Here is a 22177-nt window from a genome sequence, read left to right as displayed (position 1 = left end):
TTTTTTTAACATTTATTCATTTTTGAGAGACAGAGAGAAACAGAGTATGAGTGGGGGAAAGGCAGAGAGAGAGGGAGACACAGAATCCGAAGCAGGCTCCAGGCTCTGAGCTGACAGCACGGAGCCCGATGCGAGGCTCAAACTCACAGACCACGATCATGACCCGAGCCAAAGTCAGATGCTTAACCAACTGAGCCACCCAGGCACCCCATGAAAAGGTTTTAAGAAACTTCCAAACAGTTGGCCAGTCACTTTGGTCAGGCCACATCTTTGACAGCTGCTGCACGTGGCCCTGTTCCAGGGAGATAACATGCCTCCAGAACTAGCTGGCTGGGTCACCCTAGAGGTAAGGAAGGCTGACTTCCTTTGAGCAAAAATAAACCCTGCTAAGTTACATGATCCTGTCTCCTACTTTCTTCAAGGAACATGAGATGCTAAGTGACAAAATTTAAAGACAGAAGCTGTGAATCCTCAGAGCCCTGATCTCCTGGCTGATTAGTTACAGGTCTGCCTAGTTCAAGATGATCTACAGGTCAGATACATAAGACAGTCTTCCTTGCCGTATCCAAAAAGCCAGGAATAACCAGGGAAATTGCCCCCAGGTCTTTCGATCCCTGCTAATACAATGATGACACATAGACTAAGTCAGAAATAAAGTGGGGAAAGAAGCCTGGTGTTTTCCAGCCAGAGAACAACCACACTCAAAACTATCTGCTCCATTTGCAATCCTTCCCACAAATATTCATGGTGTGCAGACACAGCAGTTGATGTTCAAAGCCCCCTACAGTACAACTTACTGAGAGAGGTTGTCTGGAAGCAGAACAACTCCCTTTGGTAAACCTAGCCAATATCAGGATGGAATTTGGAGGGTCTCATCCACCCTCCGCCAATGGATACGACAATGTCAGAAATAGACCACATGCCAGACAAGCCCGTAGACTCCATTTTTGTCAGCAGCTGTCCCCAAAGGAGCACCTGTGGCAGTTTCCAGCCCTTTAGGCCAAACACCACCAATGAAAGCCCATCGCCGGCCACAGATGTCTACTGACATTCTTGAGAGTGAGAGAGATGGCAAAAGCCAGAGCCAGGGTTTCTTTGACAATTTAAGACCCTCCATCATGAAATGGTTTGGCGTTCACCTGGTCCCAAAGCCGGCACCTACAGATACATCTAACTTCAATTCCTCAGCAGGATGAGAGAGGTAAAAATCTCAGGCTCTCCAGAGAAGGCACATTTCGGCTCGTGTGTGCCTAAAACAAACCCACAATTGCCTAGTATGCCCACTGTTATCCTAATGATGTAGCAGTGGGAGATATGGAGCTTACTTTAAATGAGCACACTGCCAACTTTCAAGAAATTCTCCTCTGCATGCACCAACAATTTCTTACTGGTTTGAGAATAAGAGTACTGGGAAAGATTTTTGTTGTCACAACAAACACAACCAGTCAGAATCCTGAATTGGTGAAGATAACACCAAGCTAAGGAAGAAGTACGTGTTAGCTTTTGGTTCCTTTCAAAACTTATTTTGTGAAGAATAAACATGCTGCATAGAAGCAGCTCATTGGCCAGATAAATGGATGCCATGCTTATTTCTATTAATTGACTGAAATCCATCCTTTACCTGCTACCACAGGAGATTTCCGTTCATCGAGGAGCTGGATGGAGGTACTCGCTGTCACCACATTGCTTTTGTTGACTATTCCTGAAAGAAGAAAAACCATCACAACAAAAATGGAGATGGTTGTGTGCCCAGGTTAAGAGAGTAATCATATGGCCCATGGCCACCAATTCTGCAGATTGTGTTAGTGCATGGTTCCCAGACTCAGAGTTGGCCAACTCTGTTAGGCCACAGGTGCTGTGTAGACAGTCCTGTCAGCTGAAGGAATCAGTGCACTGAGTTATGACTGCCACACTGGGGGCGGGGGGGGGGGTGTCCAGCCTTTTCACATCAAAATTATTAAGCACCACTGGAGGGACCACATTTCTCTTGTGATTTGTGGTTACTAATTACAGTGTTTACTTGTGTTAGTGATCATATTTACACTGCCTCTCTAAATACAGCTGTGGAGAGCTACAGGAGATAAAGTTTTGAAACTGTTTTACAAGTTGGGAACTTTAGTTTTGGTTTGTTCGTTACAACTTTACTGAGTTATAAAATTCTAATTTCAAGACCAGTTTTTCTTAGCAAAACCATTCCAATCAGGGATAGACTTGGAATTCAATCCTTACTCCAAACTCTTATTAATGTGGTAACAATAAGGCATTAGTATGAAGACATTTGCAATTACTAACAATGGCTCCAATATCCATAAATTAAAAGACCCTGAGCACAGGTTTCAACCACCCCCCCCTCCCACCTTGGTTGATAATTGTTAGCACAATGCTTGCCTTATAAAAGGTGTTCCATGAATGGAATCCAATATGAACTGGGAAATGGAGAGGGCAGACCTGAATTTGAATACGCTTATGACTGAAGCAACTGAGAACCTTCTCCTGGCTCAAGCCTAAGCAGTAATAAAAACCAGCTTGTTTTCCAATGTGTGCAGGTAATCAACACATGGTAGAAACAATAAGACAGCTTCATCATAACACTTGTACTTGGTGATGTTACATTCTCCGAACCAAAAGGAAGAATGAAATCTCCTAAGATGTGAAGTCATCCTTAACTTTATCACGAACAAGGTAAATTCCTTTGACAACCCCACTTGCCAAAAACCAATTCTACAACAGCCTCAATTAGCCAGAATTTGTTTTTCCCAGACATAAGTCTCTGTAGGGAAAATGGTGAAGAGTAAAAGAAGAAACCCATACAAGGGGCCATCATTCATAAGCACACACACACAGAACACTTCGGGGATTGCTCTTTTTTCTGACTGCTCCTTTTCTTTGTCCAGTTTTGAGCAAAATCCACCCTGCCGGAAAAGAAGAACTTCATGCTTGCTTCCAGTCCAAATCTAGCAAGCTAAGTTCTTTTTTTTCTTTTTTTTTTTCTTAGAATCCCAAGACAAAGAAAGGAGCATGAGATTGCATGATAAGAGAAGACGTTGACAGGTTTGCAGCAGAATGAGAAAGTTCACTGTTCTCTCGGTTGGTATTTTCAGCAATAAAGTGTCATCCAAACAAACATAAAGAAAGAGTCTTAGTCACCCGGACATTTGTATCTGAGAACACACGTGTGTGTGGCCATGGGTACAAAGGAGTACAGACTCCAAGAATTTCAGTTTTTCCTGGAAGGAAACTAATTGATAATCTCCTCTAAAATTCTACCTGCTCAGGGAATTTCTACAGTAGCATTTGGCCTTTCCTTGAATATCTTCATGAATGAGAGACTCTCTTCCTAACGAGTCCATGCAACTAGTTATTAGATAACTCTTGCCAACGTGTCTTCTGCAAATTTTGAAAGCACTCTTTCTGAAGATGTTTTCATTCATGGAAATGAGCAAGTGCTAAGAACCAAGGAAGGGGCTTTGACACTAAGCACCAGAAAACCGCCACTAGGGCTGATTTTGGAATGCTTGAAAAAGACTAATACGGTGGCTCTAATATAAAACATAAGTATAGACTGAAGTGTCTAAAGCAATCCAAGTTTATAGAACTAGGTCTTATTCATCTCTGAAGTTGCTACAAGGCACAGTCAGAGCCTTCCACAAAATGAGCACCAAAAACTATCAGCTGCGTGAGACAAGAAAAAGCCAAGGACAATTGAAAAGTATGTTCAGTGTGTTTTGCTTCTAAACATGGTTGAAATAAGATGGTGTTCAGTTCTTTTTTGGAGGGAGGCAACCTTAGTTTTTTTATAATATAAAATCTTAGGACTAGAAAAATCACAGGTTATGCGCTTTTCCTGGGTCACTGCAGCCCTCTGTCAGGATATCACAAGTCTACACAAAAATCTCAGCGCTCACTCCTGCATGTTGATTTGAATCAATTTAGTTTCTGATGGGGAGACTGTGGGCCTCCAAAGTGATGTGATTCACTGAAAGTTCTGGCAAAGGATGGTATGTCTGCATGAATTTTCTCCAAGTGGGGCCATGATAACATTAAAAAAAATCTACTGAGATGTTTGTATTCAAATTCCACACAGTAAAAAGTACCAGTCCTGCTTTGTGAAATGCTCTTTTCACACTTCAGTTAAGCAAAAGCTTCATTTTACTTGGGGCCATTGTATTTATGAAACAGGTCAATGGTTCAGTGCTGGGCCAATATTCAGCATTGGTCCTCAAGACAGAACTTGGCTCCCTCCAGCATTCAGATGGCCCCCACTACACTCTGCATGCAATGCCCGGGCCAGCAGGACCAGACAGACAGAGTCCCAACTCTAACAAGGACCCCCACCTGTGCTGAACGGGATGGAGTAGACGAAGCTCCCTGGAATCTGCTCCGCAGCTCTTCGGTACCAGAGAGGGAAATGATCTGCGTTAAAAATGTTCTCCTTGTCTCCAGCTTTCAGGAAATCCCTGGAAATGGAAAGGAATAAGAACATGTCAAAAAACCACAAATAATCCAATTAAAAAGTGAGCAACATACCCTTTCATTTTTCCAAAGAAGATATACAAATGGCCAACAGGAACATGAAAAGATGCTCAGCATCACTCGTCATTAGGGAAATGCAAATCAAAACCAAAATGAGATATCACCTCACACATGTTAGGGTGGCTATCACCAAGAAGACAAGAGATAACAAATGTTGGTGAGGGTATGGAAAAAAGAGAACGCTGGTGCACTTCGTAAATTGGTACAGCCAGCCACCATGGAAAACAATATGGCGGTTCCTCAAAAAATTAAAAATAAGACTACCATCTGATCCAGCAATTCTACTGGGAATATATACAATGGAAACAAAAACCCTAACTCAAAAAGATATTTTCCATTCACTGCAGCATTATTTACAACAGCCGAGATATGGAAACAACCTGAGTGTCTATCAAAGGATGAATGGATAAAGAAGTGGTGGCATATATACCACACATTCCACACAATGGAATATTATTCAGCCACAAAAATGAGAAAATCCTACCATTGGCCACAACATGGATGGAACTTGAAAGCATTAAGCTAAGGGAAATAAGTCAGACAGAAAAAGACAAACACTGTAGGATCTCACATGTGGAAGCTAAAAACAAAGAAACAAAGACAAACAAGCAAAAACCAAAAAACTACCAAACTCAAAAAAAGAGATCAGATTTGTGGTTACAAGGGGCAGGGGTTGGGGGATGGGGAATGACAAGAAGGTTATAAGACAACCTGGGGACTACAGCTAACACTGCCGTGTGACCTACAATCAAGCTGTGAAGAGAATATTTCCTAAGGGTTCTCATCACCAGGAGAATTTTTATTCTTTTCTTTTTATTGTATCTATATGAGATGAGAGATGTGAAGTAAACCTACTGCAGTAATCATTTCACAATATATGTAAACCAAATCATCATGCTGTACGTCTGAAACATATACAATTATACGCCAATTATTTCTCAATAAAACTGGAAAGGAAGAAGAAAGAGGGGGACGGGGAGGAGGAGGGAGGAGGTGGGGGAGGAGAAGGATCATGGCACCACTCAGCAAGGAAAAGCCGGATGTGGGTATGTCCCAACCACCTTTGTCAGGTGAAAACAGTGTTGGCTTTCTCAGTGCAGAGAGAATCTGTGTAGCATCATGCACCCCAGATGGCTCAGAATTACCCTGTAGAACTCCAGCAGTCAGACTGTCCGTGGGTGAAATAATTTTTCCTAGTATATCCAGTGAACGAATCATCTTAGCATCTAACGCAAGCAAGCAAAACCTCCAGAAATCGTATCACAAGACCAAAGAAAGGGTAGTCGGAAAGCTGTCTTGCCTTACAATCCATACATGATCACATATCCTTGGAAAGATCAAATTAAGTAGACTTCACTCTTCTGAGAAAAAGTATAACAGAGGTAGCAGTGGGCCCTATGGATATCCTTGCTCCCTCCCTCCCTCCACCACCTGCTCTCCAGCCAACAGGACTGCTCCAGCTGTCTGTAAATCCTTTACCTTGCCCAGCCTCCTGCGCCCACTGCCCACAGTGCTTCTCTCTCTCCTGAGGCCTACCTGCACTCTCTTCCCCGTTTCTTCCTTTCAAAATCATATTCCCTTCACAGTGTGCCTCAAATCCCACCCACCATACAAATCCACAGAGACATTAGCAAGTTCCTGCCCCACAGCCTTGGTCTCTCACATGGCCTTCTCTTTCCTTGGTCTTATCTGCTCTGTCATGTCCCCATCCCAAACCTCCTGAAGTCTCTGAGGAAAGAAGCTTTGGTTCCCATTTTGGCTCCCTTCACAGAGACTTACACATCCCCAAGTTCCAGCGAATGTTTGTTTGCTTCACTTATCTCCAAAGACTCATGTTTACTCTCCCAAGTGCCTCATCTTGGCTGAGACAGTATAACTCGGGGGAGGAAATGACTGCCTGGCTAGTCCACAGTCTTCAGAGATCTTGCAGCAAGGGAGAGCAATCAAGGGATGGAAAGGACAGCAATCAGGGGACAATGTGTATGCAGGGAAAAGGCCACTGATTGAACCAGAAATGGCACCATGTTCTATCCATCAGTTTGCAGTGTGAAGTTGGATCACACAGACCATGGAGAGAAATACTCAAATATTCTCCATTGTTATAGTAGGGTTGAATTTATATGCTAAGTTGTAACAAGTTGGGTTATTAGAAACTACTTGAATTGTCTTCTAACTCAGGAAAGCATTCTGTAGTTTTAGGGTATGGCCAGGCACTGATCTCTTGATCTCTTTCTAAGATGCAAAGCTCCCTTCTAGAGGAAGCCCGTGCCATTGGAGGCCACCCTTGAAGTTCTCAGCATAGAAATACACCTCCTTCTAACTTACACTAGTATGTTCTAATTCCTCTCTAAGGGCAGAGACATTATTTTTCTTGACATTTCCAGGGCCTGGCACTCATCAGGCACTCAGCATGTGCTTAATGATCACATGATAAATCAAATCTCATATTCAGATAAGAGCTCCTCAAGTATTAAAAGCAATTTGCTGAAACTTTTCTAAACAGTATTTCTCAATTCTTTCAAATTGCCACATCAGTATGGCCACGTTCCTATGTAAAGGCTCTCTGCTGTCATTCAAAAGGCCAACTGATGATGCATGGACCTCTTGAGTTATTCAGTGCTGGGCGTAGGGAGTTCCAGGCTTGAGGTCACAGACAAGCTCCTCCTGGCACCGGTATATTCAGTGGTAATGTTTCCTGATCCTACAATCAATAGGACTCACAAAAATTGAAATGTGACCTTCTGCTTTTTTTTTCCCCATCAGACACGAGATTTTTCATAAACCTGACTGCGATAGGTGTGTGAAGCAGACTCTGCTATCTAGTCCTCCGTGGGATGAACAGCTGTATTCCACACTGGGCCATGACACAACCAAGCATTTTCACTTGTGGCAGTCCTATTTGGTGGTGGGATGCATATAACTACGGGGAGGAAGGTGCCCTTCTCATGCAGCAGTTAATGGTACCGGGGGCCCCTTTCCAGTCCTGGAAGGTGAGGCTAATAGCTTGGTTAGGAGGTGTGAGGTGGTTTTCACTTAGACTGATGGAGACATTTGAGGAAGGCAGGCGACAGGCTTGGAACACGGCATTACTGAGTGCCCAGTGGCTGCTGCCCAGGACCAGACCACGCTGGCACCAGGGCAGCGAGCAGGAGCCTGCAGGGCATGATCTCCATTGGCTTTGGTGTTCACATGAGAGGGTCTGGTTGCCAGGAAACCCTGTAGGTCCCTGATAACTACCAAGTGGTGATTCAGAAGGAAGTAGAAGGAGAGAGTTGGTTCTACAGAATCTCTGAAAATGTTCTTCAGGAAGATAGATCTTTCTAGGTAAGATGAAAGCCTACCTGTATATACTAGGGGCTGTTGTGGTGTTGTGTGAGACCAGTTTAGGTTTTAGGCACAGACGAATGACCTTGGGTGAATTACTTGGGTCAATCACTGAATCTCTGAGCCCCATTTACTCATCTATAAACTTATACTCACCGCGATTCTATCAGAGTTATGTATACAGTATGTAAACTGAAAATGGCTCCATCAAGTATATGGGATTTTTAAATCTCGGGAGCTTCTTTTGTTCTCTGTGGGTCACATGGAAGCTGTGAAGCAGTCATCGCTTAGACTGCCTTTGTGTGCTACAGGTGTTCCAAGAGGCCACACGGAATGCACAAGATTCACTGCTGACATTGATGGTTGCAGAGGCAGGGACAGAGTCCTCGGACTAGAATCCACGTGCTTCCAAAGCAGATGGTGGTGACAGGAGGTGGCACCTCAGTGTAGCAGGCTGATGCTAGTACCAGTTAGTTCTGCGGCAGGGACTTTATATTCTCTAGCACTCTCCCCACAGCTTGGCACTTTTCTCTGTATGCCTTATTTAAAAACAGAAATTCGAAAAGCTTTCTAGCCCTATCCAAGAGTATATCTGGACAGTTGGACCTTAACAAATGCCGTCTTCTTGGACAGGGTAGGCAGGTACAAGACCCTAAGACAATGGAACTTTTGGAGTGCCTAGGTGGCTTTATCAGTTAAGTGTCTGACTTTGGCTTAGGTCATGATCTCACAGGTTCATCAGACTCTCTGCTGTCAGCACAGAGCCTGCTTTGGATCCTCTGTCTCCCTCTCTCTTTCTCTCTCTCTCTCTCTGCCCGTCCCCCACATGCTCTCTCTCTCAAAAATAAATTAAAAACGTTAAAAAAAATAGAACTCAAGGTTCTGAGTTCTATATGAGTCAATGGGATGAGTTTCTTGAAGACCGAAGAATCATCCGGATAGCCAGTGTCTACTCACTCTGGGTCACAGTAGTGTCACAGGGAGCAGAGCTAACCCTTACTTGCAGATATTTTTAGTTTCTCAAACTGGTTTTACATCCACAGTTTTTTTTGATCCTCACAAGAACCCAGGGAGATCATCACTGCCACTTTCCAGGGGCACAGAGCAAAGGCAACCAGTGGGATGGGCCAGATGCTCATCCCAGCAATCCTGAGCATGACCTACAGGACAGACTAGCAAGATGCATTGTCTTGTTGTTGTGATTGTTCTTCTGGTTTGTCTGTTTTATCTCAATACAAACAACAGCCTTCCTCTTGAGCAGGAGAAAGTCAGTGCCTACATCTCCTTCTGCCTCTCTCTAGGTTCCAGAAGGAGAAGGTGATGTGTATCTTGTAATTTCTAGTCCTTCTAGGAACTTGCCCTCCGGAAAGACAATTGAGCAGGGCTAAAGGGCTGAAGAGGGCTTGGAACAATCAAGTCACAACTGTAGTCAACTTCCTAAATGACAAATTTGAGATGCTGAGAAAGAGTCCTCAAATGGGCCGTAGAAGCCAGTTCATGAACCATCTAAAAATCTATTGATTTCCCACTTACCAGACTAGGTGTTATAAGATCATATGGTTGGGTCAAGGCCTCACCTAAGAGGCAAGAACGCTGCTGACCGGGGCTTGCTGGGACAGGAGTGTCCCCTCCTCGGGTCTCTGTGGGGCCGCCCCCTTTCAGATTGGTGGCCAGCCTGTGGCCTTGTCATTCAGGTATCCATACATCAGGGTGTCTGAGGGCCCACAGTAACGTCTGAACCCTCCTCACACACACTTGGCAAACTGTCTGGATCTCGGACTCCATTTGTCCCTCGCCTAATAATGCCTCTTACTTCAGAGAAAAAAACAAGCAAGCAAGCAAACAAACAAACTGAGAAACAGTAATCAGGCCAGAAAGGACTTCCCAGGCCCACACTAGCTCTGGTCCAACACCAGTTTGAAGAGTTAAGACCCTGTTGCTCTCTGAAGATACAGAGGCTGCGCAGTGATTTCAAGGACATCTGGGTACTGGACTCTCTCCCCATTGTCCATCTGGGTCTGTTTGGCAACACAAGGAAACACTGTCCAACCCGTGTCCCACTGGACTGCCCACTCCTGGGTGTGGGGCTCTGCAGGCCCTCAGGCACAGTGCAGAGGCACCGAGGTTTATTAAAGCGCACACAAACAAATAAACAACAGACTTGAAACCCTGATTCTTGGACAGGCAGGAATCCCTCCACAGAGCTGCGGAGCAGCTGAATGCCCTGGAGCCATCCATCAGGAGTCCTCCTTCTGGCCGCTCCCCCAGCAACCCCTGGGTCGCCAGATTCTGCGGTGACTCACCAGCGCGGGAGAGGACTCCAGGACAGTGGGCGGAAGCCAGCAAGCATGAAGAAGAAAGGGTTGCGGAAAGGCCAACAGGCAGGCAAGCACACACGCCGGGGCCTCCGCGGTAGAACAGAGAGGAACCATGTCAGCAGGCCTGGGGTGGCCTGAATTTTGTTTCTACTGCTGGTAGAACCGAGAAGCTTAAGCATCCCTTGAATTTCCCATTTCAGGAGCTCCCCGGGCCCCTGCAGGGGAGCTTTCCTACTTACTGATTGGTGAGCTGCTCAGCCCCAACAAACAAGTTGATCCTCGAGAGGCCCGTACGAGTGCCGAGGAAGGCAACCTCCACGCCCTTGTCAGAGTTCCTGAAACACAGCAGCAGACAACAGGGAGTTGCGTCCAGACAGTAAGGAGAGAATGGCTTTTGCATTTTAAGACTCATGGACTGCTTTATGAAAAAGCAGTTTTGAAACCTGAAATTTTAAAAGAAATTATAGAAACACACACACACATATGCACACCCGCACCAAGCATGGAATGCAAACTCACCCCCTACAAAAGCATTTTTGGTAATTCTTGCAAGAAAAACTAAGAACTCCATTGAGTTCTGAGAACTCCAAAGCACCATGAACAAATGCACCCCCACACTAAATAGGTACATCTTTATCTCAGGGTTCTGAGTGTAAAGTCAGAAGAGCAGACCGGAATGGGAACGGCTGGATGGAGAGGAAGAAAATCATCACAGGGAACTTTGCATTGATCTACCAAGCCCATTCTTGGTCCTGAAACCATTAGTGGAATCTGCCATCAGTGAAAGTACCAGCTGGGCCACTGGGTCAAGTCTGCAGTGACCTGCAGCCTGGAAATGTCTAGGACCTGAATTCTATGCTGTTTGAAGTCACGGACTTGTAACTTCTTCCAGAGCACAGGCCTTCTTCTTACCACCATCCCCAAAGAGATGAGTAAAGAAATGGCGTCTTCAAATCCCTGCAGGATACCACACATAGGACCCCTAAGAATGGCCTTGGCAAAGGAAACTTATTTTAAAATCCACTGAAGGAATTTTTTTTCAACTTTCAAGGCAAATACTGTATACGTTTGAGCGTGCTGAGGATTTTCGCAATGCCTACCTCTTCACAAAAAGCCAGTGGTCTTTCTCCACAGATACATAATTTAATTCTGTGATAAAAGTATGAAGAGAATACTGTTTCTTGAGTTTGCTTCCCTTCCCTAAATGCTAGTAGCCATTTGATGCGAAGCACTATCCATGTCATCTTCAATATAAGATAATTTGGTTACTTGATCTTTGATGGTAGTCAAAGTGGCTGGTACTACCTTTAAGTATTTAAGGGGTGAATAAAAACCAACACTATGCATTTGTTTCTGCTTGCAGCCTACCCAAATTGGAAAGCCAGGCTGCCCAATCAGTTACAGATGTGGACTACAAAGCAAAGCTACCATTTTGGAAATCTTTAGCATGTGTTAGGAGTGAACCAGCAATCTTTGCACGGGATTTTGAGTTTCATGAGAGCTTAAAAGAAACATTTCCACATCCACCAGAGAAAGCAATTGCTGGAGAGGTTTTGACTCTTTCCCAACCTCCCAGGGAATAGGAACCATGTTAGTAAGCAGTCTAAGGACACTTCCAAGTATAATGAGAATGGTGATCTCTCTTTGGGGCTCCAGACTCCTGTATTAAACTGTCTACTTGGGAGACTTAAGCTTAAAACATCTAGAAAAGCACTATGGACACGTTCAGTTCCAAACCAATTCTTCTTTCTTTGTCTTCTGTCCTAGGAAATGGTACCACTATCTATACAGGCATTCGTGTTGTAAATCTGAGAATGACCCTTGAGAGCTCAGTCTCCCTCCCTTCACTCAGTGGACCATCAAATCCTCGGCAGCGGTGGTGGTGGTGGTTCTGAAGCACGCCACAAGTGGATCTTTCCTCTCTGTGCCACAGCCACTGCCTTGGTCTGAGTGGCAAATCCCTTGGAATGCTGTAGAAGCCTTTCTTATTGCTCTTATCCCATTAAACTATTCTTCACATAGCAGGAGGAGGATATTCTTTAAAAATGCAAATACGATCATGTCCTTCTTAACATCTTAAAATGTTCTTAAAATCGTTCAGTGGCTTTCCAACACCTGTAGTATAGTAGCCAAAATCCTTCACCTGACTCCCAAGGTCCTGAGCCATCTAGCCCCTCTGAACCCTCATCTGCCAACGTCTTCGAGCCTACCTTCTATATTTCAGTTCCATTGGCCTTCTTTAAATTCCTCAAATGTGTCAAATACTATCGTACCTCAGGACGTTTGCACACGTTGTTCCATTTTCCTTAGAATGCTCCCTAACCCTTGAACTAGTTTCTGCTCAGAAAGGCCTTCTGTCTTTCATCTCCACTCTAGGTCTTGTCACAGTCTGCACGTCCTTACACTTCTTTCAAAGCAGTTATCAAATTCTTATAATAATCTGGGATGCTACACACCACAGGTACCATGACGGCAAGGACTGTGTTTGATTGAGTTACTCCATTTCACCAACACCTAGTCCAGCGCCTGGCACACAACAGATATGCAATCGGTGATGCATGGATGAACGAATGATAAAGGAATGACAATGAGAACAGAATGAATGATAGGATAGAGAAGAGGATATACAAAAGGCAAGGTAAATGAATGAATGGAGCTAACGAAGAACAAAAAAGGAGAGAGAACTAAATAATGTCTGACATGAAGGTATAAGGAAAAAGGAATGCTTTTTCTTTCTATTTTCAATCTTTAATAACCCCTTCAATTAGTAAAATAATAATAACATTGATAAGCTGCTGAAGACTTTGACAACAGCTACCACTGCCCAGCCCCCTCTCCCTGCGTCCTCTGCCACAGAAAGAAAACCACAGGGTTATATCCTGACACCCTCATGAAACAGAGCTCTCACTTCCCCGTCCGACTTATAACCCGGCCTGGCCCAGATCCCAAGTCCCCTCCAGACTGTGAAGTACAGGGGGCCATGCAGGGCAAGAAGCTAAGTGCTCCTTCTGCCTCCCTCTCCCTCGCCAGTGCCCCCCACCCCGGCACACCAAATTTCATGTAACGCTAACGCTCAAATTATATGTCAAACCCGGGAGCTTGCCACCCAAGCCCGAGCCGCTAATCTGCTCTAGCTCTTGTGGTTTGGAGCTTTGGGAAAAATTAAAGCACTTTAACACCAAGCTCCCCAAACACTTTAGTTCTTTAAACCATAACCATATTTCGGACGGCTTGTGGGGAAATGGCCAGGAAAGGGGGACACGTGCAACCACTTACTCAGATTTGTTGAGGGCAAGACTGGTCCAATATGCTTCAATGGGAGCGCTCACCACGGCATCAAAAAGGACTTCTTGTATCAATTCTTTATCACCTATTGGAAGGGACAGACTTGAGAAGATGGCTGTGGCTGGGCCCCAAACGGGGGCACGAGAGGTCTCGCCGTGCTCATTTGCAGTGTCTGCAGGCCACTCTCTCCTGTGATGTGTCGTGTTAGGCATTAACCTCCCACCGGCTGAAAATATGGGTCAGTTCTGACAACTGATATGCCTGCAATACAGGGCCCCCCAGAGCATCTGGATGAAACGATAGTAAACAGAGAGTCTCGGGTGTGTCACACTTCAGTTTTCTGCTTTCTCTTCCCATCTAGGAGTTGATGCCATGGACCGGCATGTCTTAGAAAGTTTGCTCGGTCCATCTGCACTTCTGTCCTCTACCTGTGGTTCTTCAGGGCCCTGCTCCCAGTCGTTTGTAAGAAGAGAGAGGGATGTGATAACTAAACACTCCTGGGACTCCTCTACTTTGTGACACCTTCCATCTGGTAGGACTGTTTGTTTTTGTCGATTTAAAGCAGGAAACCTGCCCCTATCCAAAGAGGGAATCTTGCTGGGGCTCTGTGGAAGAGGCTAAGGAGTCAGGGGGATATCATGAGTGCAGCAGAGGCATCCCAGAGCCCTCCAATCACTCTGCAGAGGGGCTAACTGTCACCTACAGCCGGCCAGTCCTCACCCTGATGCTGGCCAACAAGATAATGGCACTTTGCTCTAAAAGCAAAAACTAAAAATAACTCATCACCAAAAAGACAATGGACACAGTGAGATATAGTTACGTCTTGGGATACCATATAGTAATTCAAACAAATGCATCACAGGTAAATGATCAACATAAGTAAATCTCAACAATGCAACGAGTGAAACACAAGTTATAGAACAATACATATGTTATATCGTAGATAATATAATATACCATATATAAATTTTAATATACAGAATAATGAAAATAATGGCACATACTATTCATCGATACCTATACATACGTATATACATATATATGCACACATATATACATCTGTATATATTACTATATATAGTAATAGTATAATATAATAATGTAATAATAATATAGATAATATGATAGTATAATTGCCTAGGAGTGACAAATACAGGAGGGTAGCTTTTTCTGGGAGGGAAACGGGACCACACAGGGGACTCAGGGGCTTCAATATTATCTGTAATGTTTCATTCCTTAGAAAGCGCCTGAAGGAAATAGGGAAAAATATTAAGATTTGATTAAGCTGGATGGTAGATGTAAATTTTAAAACATATCTCTATCCCTTTGTTTTTTAAATATGTCCTTCAGAAAATCAAAGAAAATGAAACAAGATAGGCTTATATGATGTCCATCTGATCTTTTCTCTACTAGAGCATGTCCCCAAAAGTAAATCCATTCCATGAGGATGCACTTTAGAAGCTAGATAAACGTCCTTCCAGCTCTCACAGGGCTGCTGTGGTTAGTCTAGGAAATAATATAGGTAAAGAACCGTTCACATCAATGAACAAGTGCTACCTGTTGGGGGTAGGGGCAGGTGCTGTGCTCACTGCTGAAATCTCTCCTCGCCCAAACTAGTCGCTGTAACTAACTTAGATGCCAGTCCAGGGGCTGCTCTTGCACTTGGTGAGCATCAGGCCTGCTGCTCTCTCCCTGCCCTCTCTGCACTGGCCACGGGCCATTTCTGACTCACTGAGCTCCCTCAGAGGCCCCGTGGTAAGAGGAGGGGCAACAGCACATATACCTCATGAGGCAACATGTGTCTGTGATGATTCCACTCTGGAGGGAAGCAGACCTCGAGTAGGCCCTGAGATGCCACCAGTTCTGTTTCCTGCCCTTGTTTCTCATGTAAAATAAGGGAACAGATATTCACAGTCCCCTCCTAGTGGTAGTTTCCATCTTACTCAGGTGCTTGACTTAAATGGTCTGGTAGGGGGGCAAATCCAGTGCAAAGGCTAGAATGAGACTGGGGTTTCTGCATGGTTTCCAGTGGCCCACATTCTTCCTCCTGCTCCTCTAGGAAGCAGAAATTTGACTGATCATCTCTACTGGAGCAAAGCTTCCCTTGAAAGCTGAGGGGAAGTACGGTTTTCGGTTCATTGTGTACTCTGGTGACACACACACACAGCACACTCACATTGGAGCAGAGGTTCTTTGCCTTTGAGGTAGAGCTTGATGGCTTCTAGCTGAGATAGATGACGGTGCTCTGGGTGTAGGTCAGTGTTGCAGTAGGACCTAAGAACATGACATGGGCCAAAACAGGAACACGTGAGTATTTGTGGCATCGCCTTCCTTTGCCTTTGAACCAGGAGAGGTAGGGAGGGAGTATAGAGGATTTGAAATCAAAGATGGCAACAAATACCCATGCTGATGAAGGATGGTTTAATTCTTACCATTCATCTGCCAGGGATACGTCAGGGTGCTCTAAGTCATGCAGGCCTGGAGATCAAGGAGAAGGAGTTAATGAGTAAGGATCACCTGCGTGGGGCACGGACACCCCTCAGCTCTCATGTGCTCTAAATGCTTGAGGACAGGGCCATTGAGTGGTGATGGGTAGGCACCAATGCCAAAGATATCTGCCCAAGAAAAGGGACACTGGACAAAGGAAACCAGGCAGAACTCTCTCCCCACTTCCATCTCCCTAGGCCACCACTGTAGCCTTCCCAGGCTGAGTGCCCCAGGAAAGCCTGAACTCCATGAAGATAAATGACACACTAGTGAGTTCCGGGGGACAGGTTTAGTATGACAGTGGAAACACTGGCATTGGAGCCGTGCACGGCCTGAGCAGGGAGCTGGGCTGGACCACTTAACTCGTGCATGACATTAGCAGGCTACTTTACTTTTCCAAATGACGGTTTCTTCCTGTGCAAACCAGGAATAATAATAGTCTCTAACTGATGGTTGGTTGTGAGGGTGAGATGATAGGTTGAATGATATGCAATTGTCAATACTCAACTGTTTTTTTTTTATTTTTTTAATGTTTATTTTTGAGAGAGAGAGAGAGACAGAATGAGCAGGGGAGGGGCAGAGAGAGAGGGAGACACAGAATCCAGAGCAGGCTCCAGGCTCTGAGCTGTTAGCACAGAGCCTGACGCAAGGCTCGAACTCACGAACCACGAGATCATGACCTGAGTCATCGTACATTCAACCGACTGAGCCACCCAGGTGCCCCAATACTCAACTGTTTTTGACCAGCAAAAGTTGCTAGTTGTTACAGGATCCTAAGTAAAAATGTGCCATCAGTCCAGAAAGGTAGCTGGGACAACCGGGGCTTGCAGGGAATTGGGGAGTTTTTACAGAATGCTCCAGATCACTCTAGCTCTGTGAAATAACTCTTTCATTGTATCTTCATGTGAGTTCATTTTGAAGGCTCATCAGCAGACACACACTTGTGAGTGATGGCCTCAGGAACTCAGATGATGCTTATAGTCTGTTTGAGGATGTCAGAGTTTCCCAAATGGCCAGCAGTATCTTACTTCACTCAGGATTCCAGCTTCTTCCTCAAATACAAATGTAGAACGTAAATAGCGAAACACTAGATCTAACTATTGCCCACCCTGCTTGATTTTACAGGAAGTAGGGAATACATTGGACAGAATATCATCAGACAGAACTAAAGTGTCATTTCCTGGCTCCAACACCAACTGGTTGAATGATCTTGGGGATGTCACTTCAACTCTGAGTTCTATTAGTCAGAAGATGTATATGACAGAATCTACCTCATAGACTCCAGGAGAGGGTTAAGTGGGGCAGGGATGAGTCCCTAGGACAATCCATGCAGCCATGCATGCATCTATCCATCCTGTCTTCCCTTTCTCCCTCCCCTGCTCCCTTCCTTCCTTCTTTCCATATATGTACTGAGCATCAACTCTGTGCCAGATACTATTCTAGGCCCTGAGACTATAGCAGTGAACAAAACAAAATCACTGCCCTCACAGTATTTGTTTTCTAGTGGTGGAAAGAGAATAAAATTAAAAGACATAGCATATCAGTTAGTGATAAGGGCTATGAAAGAGACTGGAATAGGATAGGCAGCACCAAGAGATGAGAAGTAAAAAAGAAAGACTTCCAATTTTGAGTAGGATAGGCAGGGAAGGCTTCACTGAGAAAGTGACTTTTAAGCAAAGACCTGAAGGAGGTGAGGGACCGAGCCTGTAGATAATGGAGTGTGTGCTCTGGCAGAAGGAATAACCAGTACGACAGCCCTGGGATGGGCTCTCACCTTCTTGGAATATTGGGTTAATGATGTCAATTCTATTTTTATAGTTTCTTTTCTCATCAACCATCATCCACAAAGCCCACTCTGCCTCTATTTCATAGGACCTATAGATAAGTCTCTGATGGGAAGATTGTTCTGATTGTTTCCTCTATGAGTTCCCAGGCCACTAAGGAAATTGAATTGTTCTCTAAGTTGCTCATCTCTGACTTGGGTCCTTCTGACACAACCACATCTACTGGTGACTGATAACATGGACAATAATGACATAAGCTCTAATTTATTGAAGAACTACTATGTTCTCTTTCTCTGTGTATGTATATAATGGCATATATGTATATATATGCATGCCAAGGAGATTCAGAAGAGAAACAATTTCAGCAAGTGGAACTATAACCCATACCTTCAGCCTCAGTAGCAACTCCTTACATTTTGAACAATGTCTACCTGTTGACCACCTTTGTAACATATGACAATGGGAAATGCCCAATGTTGAAAATTCCCACATTCTGTGGGGCAGCATTCCTTATGGAAGATCCCACAGAAGTGTGGTTGCCATCCCCAAGAAACTTCTACCTTCTCCAATAACAGAACAGAACAATAATTGTGCCATGGCCCTTATGATCAGGACCCTCTACTACTTGGCCCAAGTGGAAGTAGCTTTCTCAGGCTCGGGTACTCCAAGTTGGCAGGATTGCAAGCCCTCTTATTTATAGAGAACCAACAGAGAAAGCAAGATCTGACCTCATTTGTGTGGATAACCAGATAGTCTCCCCCTTGCTTGGGTTCAAACTAATTTCTTGCATGGTGATTATAGTTAGCTCTGAAATTCTATGACCTCTCAGCCTCACAGCTGTGGAACATACAGGGAGAGGTGATGGCTAAAGAAATGACCCAAAAGACAATGCAAAACAACTGTGTGTGTGTGTGTGTGTGTGTGTGTGTGTGTGTGTGAGAGAGAGAGAGAGAGAGACAGAGACAGAGACAGAGACAGACAGAGAGAGACAGAGAGAGACAGAGAGAGAGAGATAGAAAGACAGAGAGACAGAGAAAGAGGTAAGCCCATGTACTGAGGATTGGCTAAGGAAATGGACACATGAGATGCAAATAACCCATTAATAATCTCTCTCTCTATTGTTCTGACCATGAGCTGTTCCCTCAGCTTCACCTCACATAGTTTAGACATGTATTTTCTGGCTTCATGGACAGTGATATCCACAGAGCCACACATGGCTCATACAACCAGAAAATTCTAGAAGTTAAAAAAAAGCAATTTCTGAGAACACATCCTTTTAAGTATCTCGCCCAAGTAACAAAGTTGCCTGCTCTGTCTTATGTGTCTCTGGGAAAAGAGGCCATATGATTGATTAGCTCTGAAATGGGCACAACAAAAGCTTTCGATCTTCTTTCTAGTCCTTAAGATCTCACAATGACTTGTGAGACAAAGACTCACACCTGTAAAACAATGCACGCTAGTTGTCAGTAGACCAGAGGCTGGCTATGGAACTTGGCATCTCGGGACCACCAATCTCTTCACTCTCCACTACATCATTGGAGAGAGCCCCAAAGTGGTCCAGCTTCTGGAAGTTCACCACATGCACTTGTAAGCAGCTCGAACCAATTAGAACTGGCTTGTAATCAACCTTCCTGCTCTTCGCCATACTTTCTGGGGACACCCAGAAAGAGCACTGGTCTGGTCCTGCTCCTTCTCTGTGGAGATGCAAAATCTAACACCCAGATTGGGTGAGTGACTTACTCAGGGCCACTTGGGGAGTGGAGACTTTCAGAGCTCAGCCTCACCCCTCCCTGTGAACTGGTGATACTGGGGAAGGCAACTTCTCTGAGCTACCGGGTTGTTGTAAAGGGCAGTACGGGTGTGGCAGTGGTTTAAAAGTTTCAACCGCTACTGTTCGTTGGGAGTTTGAGTACGCCTATGCTTTATGAAGACAAGAGGACCTGGGAATCTCAAGGTGCTCCTTATTCTTTCTGACCTAGCTATATCATTTAAATGATCATATTTTCCCCCTTGGACCTGGGCTGCCTTGAAGCACAAATGAAATCTGTGGCTCAACTGTAGAAGACTAAGGCTTGCATACCGTTGTTTTCATTTTATTCCTCCTGGGCTTGAATTTTTACACTACTTTGTATTTTTCTTGGTCGTGATTTTTTCTGCATGAGAAGAAGATAGTTGGTGGATGATCCTATGAGTTGGCTCAACAGGTTTGTGGATTAAAGCAGAATATAAACAAATGAAACCATAAAGAAAGCCACCCCTAGTGGGGGGATTCCCACCGTTCAGAAAGCAAGCTCACATCAAGTGAGCAATCAGTTGAGTCAAATGCCCAGGGATTGGAGAGAGGGTTGAACAGATGAGCAAGATCTTTTGTGAACCCAATGGCTGGGTCTGGGGCCTTTCCCCCATCCTAAAAGATAAAACGGGTCAAAGCATCATCTTACCTTCTTCAATGGTTACATTCCCTCGGAAGAAATATTTCCCATGGCCTCTGGAGAGCGCCACACCTAAGCTGTGCAGAGAAACAAAGCAGACCTTGAAATCCATGGCATTGACTGGAATAGACTTGTGGGTTAACTTTTTATTTTCCATTTTCACATTTCCACTTCATGTTCTGTAAACAGTTTTTCCAACAGTTTACTTTCAAAACCCCACTGATTATAGTTGGTGTTCGTTTTTCTTAGGTTCAATCAGCCGCTTCAAAGCAATTTCTGATTGGAAGTGCCAGCAGCCATTGGCTGCTCTTGCGCATCTTGAAAGAGGCGTGGCAAACTGCTGGCCCTTCTTTCGGATGCCCTCGCGAGAGCCATGCGCCCTGGCCCTCACCACTACCTTACATACTCCTGCCCTACATTCAGCCACAGATGGGTCTTTCCAGACCCTAGAGCTTAGGACTAGGGAACCTTCCAAGGGTGAACATAAAAATTTCCACTACCGCTAGCATGTAGCCACATTATTGCATTGTGGGCATCTGTGCCCAACCCTCTCCCTGGTCTAGTAGATTTTTCCCACTCTCACGAGCTTGATTTAAGCTCCTTTCTAAAGTAAGAGAATCTATTTTGAAAACACAGTCTCTTCATTTGGCAAACCCACTTAGCGGTCCCGTGTTCCCTCAATTGCTCTGCTTCCAACTGCAATTAAACTCGGGATCCCTGGCAGTCTATGACAGCGATGCCATCATTTATTTTTCAGGTTAATCTACAGTCAGTAAATTCTTTCTCTCCTTAGCTCTGTGAGGCACCAGCTCAGGAATGTGAAGCAGCCCCACTGAAATAACTTCCTATAAAAGTGTTACAGCAGTAAGGTCACAGGAGCAGGAGACTATAGAATGCCACATGCATGTCTGAGAGCAGGCAATGGGGCAAAGCCATTTTTCAGGACTGTTACAGAGAAATAACAGGATTCAAAGGTAGACAAGCACAGAAGTACACTTCAGAGAAATTAAAATGGAAGCACAACACGTAAGGATGGATATGCTATTTCCTAGTTTGAAGGCCTGTTTTTTGATCATGGAAATAAAAGGTGAAATGGAACTCACTGGGCAGCAAGTTAGATAGATGGTTAAGGAACCTGGTAACCCTCTGAACTGGTCTCTCCACCCTTAGTTGGAACCCCCAAAGCTTATTTGCTCGATAATGAGATGCAAAGCCATGACAAATTGAGTGAGTCTTCCTAGGTGAGCCTGAACCATCTTCCCCCTTCTGGAAAACAGAAACAAAAGCAGCCTGGGAAAAGCCCCTTCCTCACTCTTTCCAGCCTTTCGGCAGGGTGTTTGGTTATCTTCAGATGACGAGCTCTGAGAGCGTCAGCAGGTTTTGTACAAACACAAGTGATGGATCTGATGGAATGTCCATGTATTATGGTCAGCTCTACCTGAAAGGGGTACCCTTGATGTCTGTATAATAGTAGTCATTTGTCATCACCAAAACCCGTTTCTAGATTGAAAAAAAAAAGTCGTAGAGAGAAGAAAACATGGTTAGTCTGCTAGGTGACGTTTTCAGAAATAAATAAAAATAAATGGACACGCTATGATCACGTTAACAGTACTACATGAATCTTGTTTGAGATAAGTAAAGACAAGAGAAAAATGATCTCAGCGAAAGATATTTATTCCAGATAGAGCTTTCAAAGCTAATTTTTCACAGTGGTTTGTTTTAAAGTAAAGCGGCTAGAATGTTTGAGAAAAATGTACCCCTTTGTCCACTGTCTTCTTCACCTCCATAGAGAACTTCCCAGTCTTTCGGTTCACCATGGCGTTTCTTAACTGAAACGACAGAAGGAAGCTGGTATTAGTCCTTTCCTAGGTTGCATGCCCTCTGGGCAGCTTGTGTCCTGCAGCTAGGGAGCACATTCGGTGGTGCATGCCAAGCACCCGCGCTGTAGAACAGGGCTTCTCCAGAGTACACATCCAACAGCCGCTATACCAGGGGAGAGAGGCTAACAGCGACA

The 22177-nt window shown here is 44.6% G+C and overlaps 1 protein-coding gene across 3 annotated transcripts in view; it reads right to left on the bottom strand.

Moving 5' to 3' along the window:
• CACNA2D3 (calcium voltage-gated channel auxiliary subunit alpha2delta 3) overlaps positions 1 to 22177 on the bottom strand; it is an 860144-nt gene that overhangs the window by 155519 nt on the left and 682448 nt on the right. For all 3 annotated transcript variants that reach the window (XM_043587660.1, XM_043587659.1, XM_043587661.1), the window contains 9 exons: positions 21921 to 21992; positions 21602 to 21663; positions 20173 to 20240; positions 15893 to 15938; positions 15637 to 15734; positions 13452 to 13545; positions 10415 to 10510; positions 4336 to 4457; positions 1622 to 1702 (listed from right to left, as the gene is read on the bottom strand). In XM_043587660.1, the coding sequence (XP_043443595.1) occupies positions 1622 to 1702; positions 4336 to 4457; positions 10415 to 10510; positions 13452 to 13545; positions 15637 to 15734; positions 15893 to 15938; positions 20173 to 20240; positions 21602 to 21663; positions 21921 to 21992 (739 nt within the window). The remainder of the gene's footprint in view (positions 1 to 1621; positions 1703 to 4335; positions 4458 to 10414; positions 10511 to 13451; positions 13546 to 15636; positions 15735 to 15892; positions 15939 to 20172; positions 20241 to 21601; positions 21664 to 21920; positions 21993 to 22177) is intronic.

Source organism: Prionailurus bengalensis, chromosome A2 (genome assembly GCF_016509475.1).
Source record: "Prionailurus bengalensis isolate Pbe53 chromosome A2, Fcat_Pben_1.1_paternal_pri, whole genome shotgun sequence".
Classification (NCBI taxonomy): Eukaryota; Metazoa; Chordata; class Mammalia; order Carnivora; family Felidae; genus Prionailurus; species Prionailurus bengalensis.
Note: the sequence above shows the minus strand (reverse complement) of the source record. Positions and strands in the feature narration are given on the sequence as shown.